This window comes from Citrus clementina, unplaced genomic scaffold (genome assembly GCF_000493195.1).
Source record: "Citrus clementina cultivar Clemenules unplaced genomic scaffold, Citrus_clementina_v1.0 scaffold_8, whole genome shotgun sequence".
NCBI lineage: Eukaryota > Viridiplantae > Streptophyta > Magnoliopsida > Sapindales > Rutaceae > Citrus > Citrus x clementina.
In genome coordinates, this window is record NW_006262022.1 from 7,462,571 (window position 1) to 7,478,027 (window position 15,457).

General features: G+C 35.1%; 3 protein-coding genes and 1 non-coding gene across 4 annotated transcripts; 1 reads left to right on the forward strand and 3 right to left on the reverse strand.

Moving 5' to 3' along the window:
- Nucleotides 1–6,288: 6,288 nt before the first annotated feature.
- On the reverse strand, nt 6,289–7,261 carry LOC112096237. The gene is made up of 3 exons (XM_024179502.1): nt 7,118–7,261; nt 6,826–6,978; nt 6,289–6,596 (listed from the first exon to the last, which is right to left on the reverse strand). The coding sequence occupies exons 1-3, from the start codon at nt 7,209–7,211 to the stop codon at nt 6,439–6,441; spliced, it is 405 nt and encodes a 134-aa protein (XP_024035270.1). The 5' UTR covers nt 7,212–7,261; the 3' UTR covers nt 6,289–6,438.
- Nucleotides 7,262–7,860: 599 nt separating this feature from the next.
- On the reverse strand, nt 7,861–8,329 carry LOC112096308. Its single transcript, XM_024179733.1, has 2 exons — nt 8,093–8,329; nt 7,861–8,043 (listed from the first exon to the last, which is right to left on the reverse strand). Exons 1-2 carry the CDS (start codon nt 8,327–8,329, stop codon nt 7,861–7,863), a joined length of 420 nt encoding a protein of 139 aa, XP_024035501.1.
- Nucleotides 8,330–10,618: 2,289 nt separating this feature from the next.
- Nucleotides 10,619–11,763, reverse strand: LOC112096309. The gene is made up of 2 exons (XM_024179734.1): nt 10,877–11,763; nt 10,619–10,733 (listed from the first exon to the last, which is right to left on the reverse strand). The coding sequence occupies exons 1-2, from the start codon at nt 11,761–11,763 to the stop codon at nt 10,619–10,621; spliced, it is 1,002 nt and encodes a 333-aa protein (XP_024035502.1).
- A 786-nt stretch (nt 11,764–12,549) lies between these two features.
- LOC112096507 lies at nt 12,550–12,656 on the forward strand. The gene has a single exon (XR_002904410.1). It is a non-coding gene; the product is annotated as a small nucleolar RNA R71 (small nucleolar RNA).
- Nucleotides 12,657–15,457: the final 2,801 nt, after the last annotated feature.

Sequence of the window (15,457 nt, forward strand, 5' to 3'; positions counted from 1 at the left end):
ACGACTCACCCACAGTTATGTAACCAACCCAGTAGCAGTTGCGGTGGAGAGGAGGCTGAAATTCCGACTGGATGTAAAAGCTACAAAGAACGGAGGTGAAGGGGCTAGAAATTTTGACACTTAATTATCATATACTCTCTCTCTTTTTATCTATTTTACAATTTCTCGTGGCTATCTTTCTTTTTTCCCCTAAAATTAAGTCTTTTCACTTGGAATAATTGTAATTAAGCTATGAAAATTATGGCACAAGTTTTTCAAATAGACCCAGATTGCTGGCTTGAGCATTGGAAAATTTATGTCAAAATAACCTTTAGCGTCCCTTGACTGGTTTTTGTGAACATAAGTGTTCTTAGAGGAAGTACTCGAGTCGCAGGAACTTATTCCATAGTGAAAAAGCAGCACAGAATCATCTCTTTAAAAACTATAAATTTAAATGTTGACGTGGTTGTATAGTCACTACGCAACTCGATCAGATTTCTGCATCAATATTTTGGGGCTGTTTGTTAAGATAGAACAAAAACCTACAGTCAGTGGAGCTATTTAAAGAAGAAAAAAGAGAACAAGGATTTGTTGCCTTCCTCTAATGGTTGGGCAGGGTACTGTAAAGGCGAGGGTATACATTGCTTTCCTGTAATGCTTGGACAAAGATGAAGCAAAATATGTGCTGATAGAGATTCATGAAGCGATCTGTGGTAATCATTCAAAGGCAAGGTCTTTAGTGTTCTAGGCTTTATGGCAGGAATATTTTTTGCCAATGATGCACAAGGACGAGCAAAATAAGACCAGACGTTGTAGAAACTTTCAGGATTTTGCCTGCTATCTAACACAACCACCAGAGAAGCTGACCACTATGTCCTTGCGATGGCCATTTGCACAATGGGGTATCAACCTAATCAAACGATTACCTAAAGGACGAGGAGCAGCTGCTCAAGCTATTGTAGCCATTGATTATTTCACAAAATGGGTTGAAGTTGAGACTCTCGACAAGATCAGAGAAAGAGGACAATTGATTCTTTTTAGAAGTACCTAGTGTGCAAATATGAAATTCTCCATGCCTCGATAGCAATAAAATGGTAGGCAATTCGAATCTTTAGAAAGTTTTGTGTTTTGTTAGAACCTAGGTGTAAAGTTGAAATTCTGCTCACTAGCTCACCCGAAAGCCAATGGGTAGGTAGAGGTAGTGATGGTTATCGAAGCCAGTAAAAATAAATAACTACTCTAAATAAATTGTGTATAGTGATTGAGCAGGGTCGTGTCCACAGAGAATGGTAATTATTTAAATCCTTTTAAAATGTAAAATGTAAAATGAGGGGATTGTTGACAATAATAAAAATCAAACTAAAATAACAAGAATGCAAATTAAAATTGTAATTCAAATTGGGGGAAGCTCTGGTTGAAGGATTGAACTTAGCTTGATTCGACTACTGATTATTGATTCAAATATAAATCATTACTACTTATGAATAGACCGGTTATAACTACTGAGACCCTCTAATAGCCAATCGCTCCTTAACTAATCGATAACCAAGGTACGACCATTGGTTATTTCCCTAATATATAGACAACCTTAGATACGATCATAGGATTTAATCAATTGACAACCTGAAAAACCAGAGAGACCCAAATCCTAATCAACAAACGCATACGATGGTTCATTTAAATTAGATTGTTTATTCTTATAACACAACGCACTGCTATGCTATTTGTCACAAACATTAAAATCTTCATACGATGAATCTTTTAATTGACAATAGATTAAGTTGATAATTAAAATAGTGGCCAATTATCTAATTAACAAACATAATCATGACAATAATTTAGAGAAGAAATAAATACCCAAAAAACAATAAAATAATTAAAGCATAAGAAAGATCTCACAGTAATGATGAGTCAAAGCTTTATTAACCTTAAACCAGAATAATATGTTTAGTTTTTCATAGAGAGAAGAGAAAAATTTAGATTTAAAGTTTTTCTTCTTCTTCAAAAATCTCATACCCCTTTGTTTTTCACGTCTCCTTTCTCTTATAGAGTTTTTCCAAAAATAAAATACAAATATCTAAAATATTATCTAAATATTAAATTCAAAATTACAAAATAACCAAAAAGACAAAACACGTTAAAATAAAAAATGTAGGTCCTTAGTTGACAGCACGTGCCCACGCCTTATCAACAAAGTTCTTCTGAAGCTCATAATTTCTCTAGGAAAATAATCATCCTCAACCATCATCTTGTAGCTCAATTTTAGCACCAATCAATAGAATTGCACCTACAAAAATAAAACACAAGTAAATCATTATTATTAAGTGCAAAACATCGATACTAAAGGAGGTAAACAATGCAAAACTAGTGCATAATTTGCACTCTAACAAATTCCCCCACACCAAGATAATGCTTGTCCTCAAGCATATAACTCAAGACTAATCCCAAATCTCCACTCAATTCTCATCTCAACTCATCCAAAAACAATCTTAAGCAAGCATACCTCGAGAATTTAAATCAATCAACATTCGAGAGACAAGAATTTTAAAGCATAGGATCTCATAAACTAGTATAAAAAAAAAATTCAACCACCAAGAAGATCCATTCAAAATTCAAGTGCAACAAGATTTAATAGCCATCTCATTGACTTCACTCCATGCACTCAAAGTGTTTAGGGTATCATTTATGCACTCAAATCAAATCAAAGAATGCTATTACTATAAGCTTGCTCATATATCACATCTCAATCCACAAAATATGAATTAAATGCAAAAATCTAAGGGTCTTTGAAAGGTTGTAACAGGGTTAAATGAAAAAGAAAGGTCTATGAAAGAAAAAGAGATCAAAATGAGAATAATGAACTCATTGAATGAACCTTATGATATCAAAACACTTATTTATACTCGAGTCACCAAGAATGTAAATATATATATATATATATATATATTTGAATCAAACAAAAGAAATGAACCTTGCACAATTTAGTTCAAGCTTAATGCTTGTTGATCTAATTGAGAAACTTTAATTCAAGGTAGTAAAAGCAATAAAATATATACAAAATATATCCAAACAATGAGTCCAAAAATCTCCTTAAATTGAGGGTCAAAAAGAAGGAAAATGGGTAAGTAGATGGAGATAATTAGATGGGTAAAACAAGTGAAGAGAATGGTTAAGGCTCAAGCAAAGATAACAAATAAAGGTCTTCGGGTGGAGAAAAAGAAGAAAAATGTGAAAATAGAAAAATGGAAAGTAGTGTGCCTTTATCATTTTAATGCATAAAATCCTATAATGTGGCTTCAACATGCATAACAAAACAAGTTCTAGAATAAACAAACTAAGATTGATATTCACATAACAAAAATAATTAGAGCAAAATGGTTGCTCATAGGCTGAAATCCTCACAAAGTTGGTAAATTTGCCATCAAATCATGTACACTCTTCAAATGAATCAAGCATCAATAATGGTGTAGAATGAGAAGAAGATATAAGTGATATATAAAAGGAAAGGTAAAAAGGATAAGAAGTGAGAAAGATGTATGCAGTGAGAAAGAAAAGAAAAGAAAAGAAATTAAGAATAATATATGAAACATACTAACTCCAAAATCATTTTAGGATGAGTAGAGTGAAAATAATACTTCCAGACATCAATATTGCAAAAATCCCTCCTCCACACCAAGAACTCACATTGTCCCCAATGTATGATAATCAAAGCTCACATAAAGAAATAAAGCATAAGGATAAAAGATTAAAGGTAAAATGTCCCTGAATTGTGAGCTTTGATCCACATAACGTCTATGGGCTTGACGGAAATGGTGGGATAAATCCCACACTCTCAAAGTATGCAGCCAAATTCTGCTCCATCTTGTTCGGCTTGTGCTCTATTTTCTCTAACTGAATGCTCAAAGGTGGTGCATATGTAGAAGGAATAGTTAGTGGGGCAGTAGTTTCATCGTCAAACTCGTCATCAAAGGTAGCACCACTCCTAGCATAAAGCTTCTTTGGAAGTTGAGTGAGTCCAGGTTCAGTAAACTGAAATCTCCCCTCCTTAAATTTGATCACACCTGTTCTTTCAAACAAAGACATATCCAAAAATTCCTTTTTGCAAGCAGGATGTAAATCATTATTGTCAGGATCAAGCACACATAAGTTTATAGCTAATAGAGTAATGTATAGACCAAGAAATAAAGTCCTATACCTTTTAAGCACACTCTGAAATTGGTCTGCTAACCAAAAATCTAGATTAGGTCTCACATCATTTAACATGCACTAGATAAAATAAAATTCAGTTTTAGAGAAAACTCCCGAGTGATCTTTCTTTCCTAAAAAATTATATGCTAAGAACCGATGTACACATTGCAAAACAGGATCACGTAAGAAAGAGCTCTTTGATTTACTCGGGTCATAGGCATTGTGATCAAAAGATAAATTACGCCAAAGACCATAAAGCTCAAAATTTTCGCAAAAGTCACAAGTTGTCCCTAAATATGCATAACTAGAAGAATAATCATCATCAATGAATCCTAAAACTAGGTTAAAATCTGTGATAGATTGTGAAAAAGTTCGTCCTATTAACCTAAACTTTATAACATTCGGAGTATGCAAAGTAAAATCATTCGGTATATTAAATTGAAAAGTAGCATAAAACTCCCTAATCAACTCAACATAACCCAAACAATCAACATCAACAAACTTATACAGACCAATCTTATCTATCAAAGAATTAAAATTATCCTTAACATTTAATTTTTCAAGAATCGGGTAATGAATATACTTAGCTGGAAGTATTTTTCGCTTGGAAATATCTTTGTACCTTTCTTTCTCTTGTTGAGTCGTGAATGTGAGGCACCCTCCGAGATTGGATTCAGCAAGTGGCAAAACACTCATGCCTTTTCCATGTTTCGATCTTTGTCTCACGGCTTGGCGTGAATCTGAAACTGTGTTCCATGGGACTGTAGTGGGAGCGGCAATCTTGGATTTCTTTGCAACGGGTTTCTTTTTAGACGTTGATGACTTGGAAGTTGATGCTTTTCTCTTCGGCATTGTTACAGTAATTTCACTCACGGGTTTTGTTTGAATGTGAAAAGCGGCGGTCCTTTGAACATAGGAGAGTGACGCGGCTGCTGGTTGCTGGGCGTGGGTTGCTTGAAGGGCTTGTGCAACTGCGGACGTGGGCTGGTGGAGACGCGGCCGGGACGTGGGATGAAGCGCGGGCTGGTATGCTGGTTGCGCAGGATGTAGACGCAGGATGGGGATGATAATTCTGTCTGGATATAAAAGCTACAAAGAATGGAGGTAAAAAGGGTTAGATACTTAATTCTCATATACTCTCTCTCTTTCTATCTATTTTACAATTTCTCTCGGCTATCTTTCTTTTTTGTTAAAATTAACTCTTTTCACTTGGAACAATTGTAATTAAGCTACGAAAGTTATGGCACAAGTTTTTCCAAGTAGACCTAGATTGCTAACTTGAGCGTCAAAGGGTTTATGTTGGGAAAACCTCCAGCATTCCATGACTGGTTTTTGTGAACACATATGTTCTTGGAGGAAGTACTCGAGGTAGCAGCAACTTGTTCAATAGTGAGGAAGTACCACAGAACCTTCTCCCCAAAAAACTACAAATTTAAGTGTTGACGTGATTGTCTGGTCGCTACACAACTCATCCAGGTTTCTGCATAAACATTTCAATAACTAGAAGATGGCCCGTCATACAAAAATTTTAATGGAACTATCAAGAATTAACATGAAATCTTTTAGGTAATTACAACTAGGGAATTATACGAGTTTCTATGAGCTTTCTAAAGGAATTTATCTTCGTCGTTCAATGCGGTCTCTGCAACATTTACTCTATAAATTCTTTATCACTATGTTAGAGAAACCGGAATACATAAATCAAATAAATAAATATATTAGAGAAACTGAAAACGCTTATAATCCAAAAGCATATATGTGTTGTTGTGGCAATATCTGCAATCTTCATTGCGTCGAGTAATCCTCTATAATTTTGATTGATTATCAATTGTTGTAAAGACAGCTCATATGTCACTACTGTAAAACAATTTTTGACCTGTTCAACCCAAAATTGTTACACCCAAAACCAATTAACCATTTGATGTAACGACAAGGCATACAGAACAAGCACGGAAAATAATTTTTACGTTAAATACGAGATCCGTGATTTTTTTTAAAAAGATACTTAATCCATAAATATTTAAAAAAATAATTTTATATATAACATCTATCTCCATTGATGTGTGACCAATTATTAATATTGTCATGCATATGACATTTTTTTATTTTATTATTAATTATTTTTAAACTTAGTGGTGTGCCTGCGCAGCGGCCACTCAATCACTCTCAATTACAGGGAGATTAATCAAAGGGGGGAGCACGTTATTAAAATATGCAAATACTAAGATACACTCTGTGCAGTCGGCCCATAACTCCAAATCTTCCTCTTCTTTAGTTAGCAGGCTGCCTGGGAATGTTCTTAGCCCCATCTAGAATATTGCCCGCAAGATTTTGAGCTGGACCTTGATCACAAGCTTGCTCTCCTCCATTCTCCTCTGGGGTCTTTTGGTCAGTAAACTCAACGCCCCTGTCCTTACCGAGTTCTAATCCTGGAAATATGTACAAACTTAAGCTTTTCAGAACACTGTAAAATTCAGTCTCTCGTCAGGACACATGAACCTTAATACACTTAAAAAAAGAAAAAAGAAAAAGAAAAAAAGAGACATAACGTTCGTTGCATTTGAGTTCGCATTTTAAACGCATTAATCCGGAGTCATCTTTCCCTCCAATTTGCTGGCTAATTAAATATAAAGTTTGCCCCAATTATAATATTTTTACCTTTATCAGTCACACCGAGAGCGTCATGAGGGTTATGAATGAGTTTTCCTTCATCGCAATCGCCAGGTGCTTGCAATTGTGCTGCCGCAATCTCCTCCAAGGTCTTTCTGCCAAAAGCCTGCTTGGCAATGTCTTGCACTCCCTTTTGTGCCTCTAAAATAATATTTGAAAAAACACAATTTTAAAAAAACTGGAAAATTAGTACTCTTGCATATATAAAATTTAATTGAATATATGAAGTCAAAACACAATAAGTACTCTAATTAAGGACAGTTGATTAATTATTACATACGGTTTGCAACATTTTTGAGTGGATCGAGGAATCCAACGGCTACATTCAATAGCATTGACATGATCAACATCGAAACAAGCATGTTCTTCCCCATGATTTCAATGTCAATCAATATCAATCCAATCAAATTAAATTTATTATCAAGTTAGAGAGATTCAATATCTCTTGTTAATTCCCACTCCTTTCCTGCCCTTATATACGCTTCATTATTCCGATTATCGGGGCAAATGGATGGCCATTGTAAATTTGTAATAACTATTTTTGGCATTTGTGTTGTCCGCATCGTATGTATGCCATTAAATTGATCTCTGCCAATCGGATTTGCAAATTTGGGTGTTTTTTGTTTTACCTGTCCGCAAATTTTGCTCAAATATTTCTATTTCTATGTACCTGTTTGATTGAGACGAACAAAATTTTTTTTTAACTAAAAATGAAAGAAAATATTCCCACCCCCAAACTTAAAATAAACATTGTCCTCAATGTAAAGAAAAGAAAAGGAAAAGAGAAACTCCCCCGGTTTTGCAGTTGAAAATGTGAAGTTGTAGCTGAGTCGTTGAAAGGCATGTGGAAAGTTATATTCATCGACCCCCAAACTTGTACAAAATCCTAAAACAAAATAAAATAAGTAAAAGAAAAGAAAAAAATAAGGAAAGATAAAAATGACAATAATAAAGTTTAGAAAACTTAGGTTGCCTCCCAAGAAGCGCTTAATTTATAGTCATTAGCTTGACTGTCTCTGGTCGTCATTCAGGACTAGACAGCTCAGTAGCTATCTTGTGCTTATCAAATGCATCATCCAGATAAGGCTTCAATCGATGACCATTAACCTTGAATGTGCCTTTTGTATTATGTGAAACTTCTACCACGCCAGACGGAAAGACTTTTGTTATTGTAAAAGGGACCAGACCAACGGGATTGAAACTTGCCTGGGAAAAGTCGAAGTCGAGAATTATATAATGAAACCTTTTGGCCAACCTGAAATTCACGTATGAGTATATGTTTGTCATGCCAATGTTTAGTGCGGGCTTTATAGATTTGAGCATTCTCATAAGCTGCATTGCGAAATTCATCCATTTCATTAAGTTGCAACAATCTCTTTTCTCCTGCTACTTGCATGTCAAAGTTCAAAATCTTCATAACCCAATATGCCTTATGCTCAAGTTCAACAGGTAGATGACATGCCTTTCCAAATACTAGATGATAAGGAGACATACCAATAGGCGTTTTGAAAGCTGTTCGATAAGCCCATAGTGCATCGTTTAGTTTTGTCGACCAATCCTTCCGCGAAGCATTTACTATTTTTTCCAAAATTTTCTTTAATTCTCAATTCGAGACTTCAACTTGGGCGCTAGTTTGTGGATGGTAAGGGGTGGCAACTCTCTGTGTGACTCCATATTTGCTCAAGAGGGCTTTAAATTGCCGATTGCAAAAATGTTTCCCACCATCACTTATAATTGTTCTTGGAGTGCCAAACCATGTAAAAATATTTTTCTTTAAAAAATTCACAACAACCCGAGCATCATTGGAAGGTAAAGCAATAGTTTCAACCCACTTGGAAACATAATCAACAGCTACCATAATATATTTATTCTTGAAGGAAGATGCAAACTGACCCATAAAGTCAATTTCCCAAACATCAAACAATTCTACTTCAAGAATATTAGTTAGTGGTATTTCATTCTTCCTTGAAATGTTACCAGTTCTCTTACATCGGTCACAAGCAGCAACAAAAGGATAAGCATCTTTAAATAAAATGGGCCAATAAAAACCTGATTGAAGCACTTTTGCTGCAGTTTTGGTTGCGCCAAAATGTCCACCAACTTCACGAGAATGACAGTGTTGGAAGATGCTTCTCATCTCTTCTTCCGGGACACATCATCAAATGATTTGGTTTAAACAGTACTTATACAAGAACGGATCTTCCCAAAGATAATACTTGACATCTGAAAAAATTTCTTCTTCTGTTGATATGATAAATCAGAAGGAACAATGGCACTCGCCAAATAGTTCACAAAATATGCATACCATGGTGTGTTGTACATTTGAAGGACCAACAACTTTTCATCAGGAAATTCTTCGTTGATTGAAACCATTACACTATCCCCTCGCTCTCCCTGCTCTAATTGAGATAAGTGATCCCCCACTAGATTTTCAGATGCCTTCTTATCTCAAATCTCTAAATCTAATTCTTGTAGTAAGAGCACCCAACGGATCAGTCTTGATTTTGCATTTGCCTTTGTAAATAGATACTTGAGAGCTAAATGATCAATGTAAATTGTTACCTTGGAGCAAATCAAATATGAGCAGAATTTTTCAAGTGCAAACACAATAACTAGAAACTCTTCCTCAGTGGTAGCATAATTCAATTGCGCGTCTGTCAGAGTTCGACTTGCATAGTAAATAACATGCAACATGTTTTTATACCGTTGCCCCAAAATTGCTCCAATAGCATAGTCACTCGCATTACACATAACCTCGAACGGCAGATCCCAATCTAGAGCCATAATAACTGGAGCTGAAATCAATTTCTCTTTTAAAGTGTTAAAAGCCTGCAAACACTCATCGGTAAAATTGAAAGGCACATTCTTGAGTAAAAGGTTGCACAAGGGTTTCGTTATCTTTGAAAAATCTTTAATAAAACATCGATAAAACCCGACATGCCCTAGAAAACTTCTTACAGCTTTCACGGAAGTTGGTGGTGGCAACTTCTCAATGACTTTAATCTTCGCTCTATCAACTTCAATTCCTTTAGCTGAAATCTGATGACCTAGTAAAATGTCTTCTTGCACCATAAAGTGACATTTTTCCCAATTCAAAATCAAGTTTGTCTCCTCACATCGCTGTAAAACTATATCTAAATTGTTTCGACAATGATCAAATGAAGATCCAAAAACTGAGAAATCATCCATAAACACCTCAATGAATCTCTCCTCCATATCAGAAAATATAGCCATTATGCAACACTGAAAGGTAGCTGGTGCATTACATAAGCCGAATGACATTCCTCTATAAGCAAAGGTACCATAAGGACATGTAAAGGTGGTTTTCTCTTAATCTTCTGGTGCTATAAGAATTTTATTATAGCCTGAATATCCATATAAAAGGTAGTAGTAGGCATGGCCAGTAAGTCTCTCCAACACCTGATCAATAAAAGGCAATGGAAAATGGTTTTTTTCTAGTAGCAGCATTAAGTTTTCTATAATCCATGTATACCCGCCAACTTGTGACTGTCCTTGTTGGGATAAGTTTATTGTTGTCATTCTTCATGACCGTCATTCCTCCCTTCTTTGGTACCACTTGCACTGGACTGACCCATTTGTTATCAGAGATTGGATAAATTATCCCAGCATCCAATAATTTAAGCACCTCTGCCCTAACCACTTCTTGCATGTTCGGATTTAGGCATCTTTGTGGCTGTACTGTGGGCTTATAACTCTCCTTCATTATAATCTTATGCACGTAGATTGAAGGACTTATTCCTTTGATGTCGGCAATAGTCTATCATAATGCAGCTTTGTGATCCCTCAAAACTCGAAGTAGCTTTTCCTCTTCAAGATCTGTCGAGGCAGAAGAAATAATAACTGGTAGCTTAGAGTTATCATCTAAATAAGCATACCTTAAATGTGAGGGCAAAGGCTTAAGCTCATGTTTTGAAGGTTCTTCTATTGAAGGTTTTGGTCTAGAAGGACTTCTACCAAGCTCCTCTAATTCTGGCTTTTTTTAAAGTAGAATGGTGAAGCTTCCAAATAATGTGCATACTTCTGAATGCTAATATTCGCAGATTGAGTAGTCCCAGAGTGAACAATACATGTTTCTAGTGTGTCATTTGGCATTGTGTCGCAAAAGCTCTCAATTATCACTTTATCAATGGTGTCTATTTGAAGGCATCTGTCGATCTTGGATGGATATTTCATTGCTTCGAACACATTGAAAGTGACTTGCTCATCTTGCACCCTAAGAATTAGTTTTCCTTCTTGGACATCAATAAGAGTTCTTCTCGTAGCCAAAAATGGTCGGCCTAAAATGATTGGTATCTCTCGATCTTCAATCATATCCAAAACAATAAAATCTGCAGGAAATATAAACTTGTCGACCTTAACAAATACGTCCTCAATCATGCCTCTGGGATACTTTATAGACCTATCTGCTAATTGAAGAGAAACAATTGTTGCCTTTGGTTCACCAAGTCCTAATTTCCTGAAAACAAATAGAGGCATCAAATTAATACTTGTACCTAAATCACACAAAGCTTTATCAAAATAAGTATTTCTAATAGTGCATGGGATAAAAAAACTCCCTGGATCTTTCAACTTCGGTGGCAATTTATTATGTAGAATTGCAGTTGACTCTTTAGTTAACAACACAGTTTCATGCTCTTCTAATTTCCTCTTGTTGGATAAAATTTCTTTCATGAATTTAACATAGCTCCGCATTTGTTCTAATGCATCTGCAAAAGAAATGTTAATATGCAACTTTTTAAAGACATCAAGAAATTTAGAGAACTGCTTATCTAATTTTTTTTTCTGAAGGCGCTGAGGAAACGGGATTGGAGGGACATAGGCTTTAACTGGTGCTGATTGTTGTGATTGTGGAATTTCTGCACTTCCTGTCTCGGATGTTCTAGTGGTGTCCTTAATTTGCTCCATGTTATCTTTTTCAACTTTACTTCTTTTGGCAGATCTTCAAGTTGTCTACTATTCCGAAGCATAGTCACATTCATTTGTTCCTTTGGATTTGTCTATGTGTTACTCGGCAGAGAGCCATGTGGTCTGCTGGATAACAAGTTTGTAATCTGACCCATTTGCACCTCGATGTTTCGGATTAATGCAGCTTGATTTTGAAAAGTTGTCTCTATTTTGGTCATGAATTGAGACATATTTATTGTAAGTTAGGTAAGAGCATCTTCCAAATTTGACTGTTTCTCTTGCGATTGGAACCTTGGAGGTGGCTTCAATGTATTTTCAGTGTTGTTCCATGACAAATTCGGGTGGTTTCTCCAGCCAGGATTGTAGTTATTATAATATGGGTTATTTTGTTGCCTTTGGAAGTTCGACACATAATGAGCTTGTTCAGCAGATGACGACGAAAGAGGACTTCCAACTGGGCAGTTGACACTGGTATGGTTCCCTCCGCATAATTAACACACTTGAGTTTGAATAGCACTGACATTTAGGTGCTCTAGCTTATTAGATAAAGCAGTCATCTATGCAGATAAAGCAGTGACAACATTAATATTATGGGCTCCTATAGTTTTCCTTGGCATTAATCGCTCTGAAGACCACTGGTAATTGTTAGATGCCATCTCCTCCAATAATTCATAAGCTGCTTCTGGTGTGTTTCCCATTAACGTTCCTCCTGCTGCAGCATCAATCATTGTTTTGGTATTGGATCCCAAACCATTGTAAAATGTCTGTACCTGAAGCCAAACTAGTAGACCATGATGTGGGCATTTTCTTAGTAGGTCTTTGTATCTCTCCCACGCTTCATATAATGATTCCATCTCGAACTGAGCAAAGGTTGTGATGTCATTCCTCAACTTGGCTGTTTTTGCTGAAGGAAAGTACTTTGCTAAAAACTTCTGTGCTAAACCATCCCATGTAGTGATTGTTTCAGCAGGGAGTGAGTTCAACCACTCTTTTGCTTTATCCCTCAATGAGAACGGAAAAAGCCTTAGCCTGATAGCATTGTCTAAAACACCATTTTGCTTAAATGTGTCACAAATTTCCAAGAAATTTGCAATATGAGCATTTGGATCATCATTTGGCATCCCAACAAATTGTACTGACGTCTGAATCATCTAGATTATGGCTGGCTTAATTTCAAAATTATTGGCTTGAACGAGCACCATTAACTCTAGGCACAACATAATCTCTTAAAGGTCTCGCATCCTCATTTCCATGTAATGCTTCATCAGCCATGATTAGTTGTTGCTCCTGTAAAGCTTCTCCCCTTTCTCTATTAAGACTTCTACACGTATGTTCAATCTCTAGATCAAAAGGCAATAAATCAAAACTTCTTGAATGTCTCATAAAATTAAACAAGAAAACGAAAATAAAAATAAAAAACAATAAAATTCAAATTCAAATTAAATTAAAGGTTAGTTGGTATCGATACTAATCTAAACAATCCCCGGCAACAACGCTAAAAACTTGATGTGTAAATTAGCAAGTGTACTAGTCAGCACAAGTAATATAATGAAGAGTACAATATCGTCCCACAGAGATTGTATATCTTATTAGCTACCGAAATTATTCTATCCCTAATTTATTTAAACAATCGAATAAGCAAATTTAGATTACAATAAAATAACTATTAATTAAATTAAGATAAGGTAGTAACAAAAAATCAACAAGAGATTAAAACACTAGGACATCCGATTTCACCATAACCAATCCAATTTAATCCTTCATCTATGCAATTGAAGTTTATTACCCATGTTGATAGTCAATTTACCTAATCTATTCAATATTCTCTCTCGAGTAATATAAAAAATTCCTTCACATATTAACCCACTATATCTCTATGTGAATTTAAATACGCAAAGATTCATTGAGCTTTATGGAAATTCTTAGATAAAACTGCACGAATCACGTTGGCACATTTCTATCTTTCGTTCAATTCATGGCATCCATTACTCAAAGCAAAAATACATAAATCTCCTCTCGGTCTCATTATGTATCATCCAATTATTGAAATATTGGCCAGATATTTAAAAGTATAAAATACAATAATGAACACTCAACCATGGAATAATAAATTAAAAATAACATAAATTTATGGAATTAAATCTTCATAGTTAGGCTACATTGTAGCCCTAGTAAAAATAAATTAGTTCATGAGAATATAAAGAGAATTCATGAATTTAATTGGAAACATTCAAGCAAGATAATCGAGAAGAGAGAAAGGAAAAACTCAAGAATTAATGCATCTTCCTCCTCCTCCAAGTTGTTCTTGTTACTCTGGACTTTTGCTCAAGACTTGCGGCTGCTGCTCTATTCTTTTTTTTCTCTTGGCTTCAATTCTTCTTGTGCGGCTGCCTTCTTCCCTTTTGTTTTTATATTGTTGCGGCCTAAATCCTCACATGGAAAGAAAAACTAAATCTCAGCCGCCACTTTAGTTCATGCATGCTTAACTTGTACAATTAATTGGCCAATTTGCAAAGCCAAAGCACATCACGTGTTGCCATATTTGTCAACAAAATATTCAAAGCTTCCCCCACGTGTTGCATGCATGATGATTAAATTCAATCATCCTTGATTTGGCTTTTTATTTCTTTCCCTTTTGCTTCCACATTATTTCCATTATACTCCAATTTGTTTCCTCTTTAAGCGTCCTTTCTCATGAATATTCCTAATATTCCTACAATGACAAAATATAAAAATTAAGATAAAAATTTATATAATAAAATATAATTTAATATGAAATTAAGTTATGGAACCATTAAAATAATAGATAAATTATGAGCACATCACTCTTCTCTATAAATGTAATATTCCCAACCTGCAAATTTATAAAACAAGCACTCCCAAAAGGATTCAATATTCAACTAACATCCCACAACCAACTTTCTCAATCAAAATATCAAACATCATCCAAACATCTAATGTCAAAATACAATATATTATCCTTAATCACAAAATATAACAAAATTATACAATCCAAGATATCCCAACAAAAACATCTATGACTCCTAGCACCATCACATGGCCATAATTTCAAAATAACTATCGTTGATGGGTTGACTGTTGTACCTGCAAATCTTTTGTGGGGAGCAGATATAATAAAACGAGGTGAGTAGAAAACTCAACGGCTCAGTGAGTGAAAGGTAGTTTTTAAAATAATCTTACTTAAAAATAAGTTTATTTAATTTAAATCATGTACTTATGTAGCAATAATACATAATGTTGCATAAAATCAAGGAAATCATAACACTTATAATATCAATACTGAATACTGAAATTATCACTAAACAAATATCCAAGGGAATAATCTCATTATACTCAGACCTCTATAGACGATGCAATGATGCACTCTCTAGGTGCCGTGATGTCTGGAGCTACACAGATAAATAGAGAAGTGCTATCTCATATCTCATCATATATCTCATACCCGGATCCCCACGGACAATGCAATGATGTACTATTTGGGTACAATTGTATTCGAACTCCACGGGTTATCTCATATCTTTTCTTTTCATTAACACATTTAAATCAAACACATGGCCATGGAGATCTAATGGGCCCTAAACGCCTCTTATCTCATCATAGTACTATAGCTGAAGGGGAAGGGTATTGTCTAATGATATTAAAAATAATTTTTATACTCATATTTATATACTTT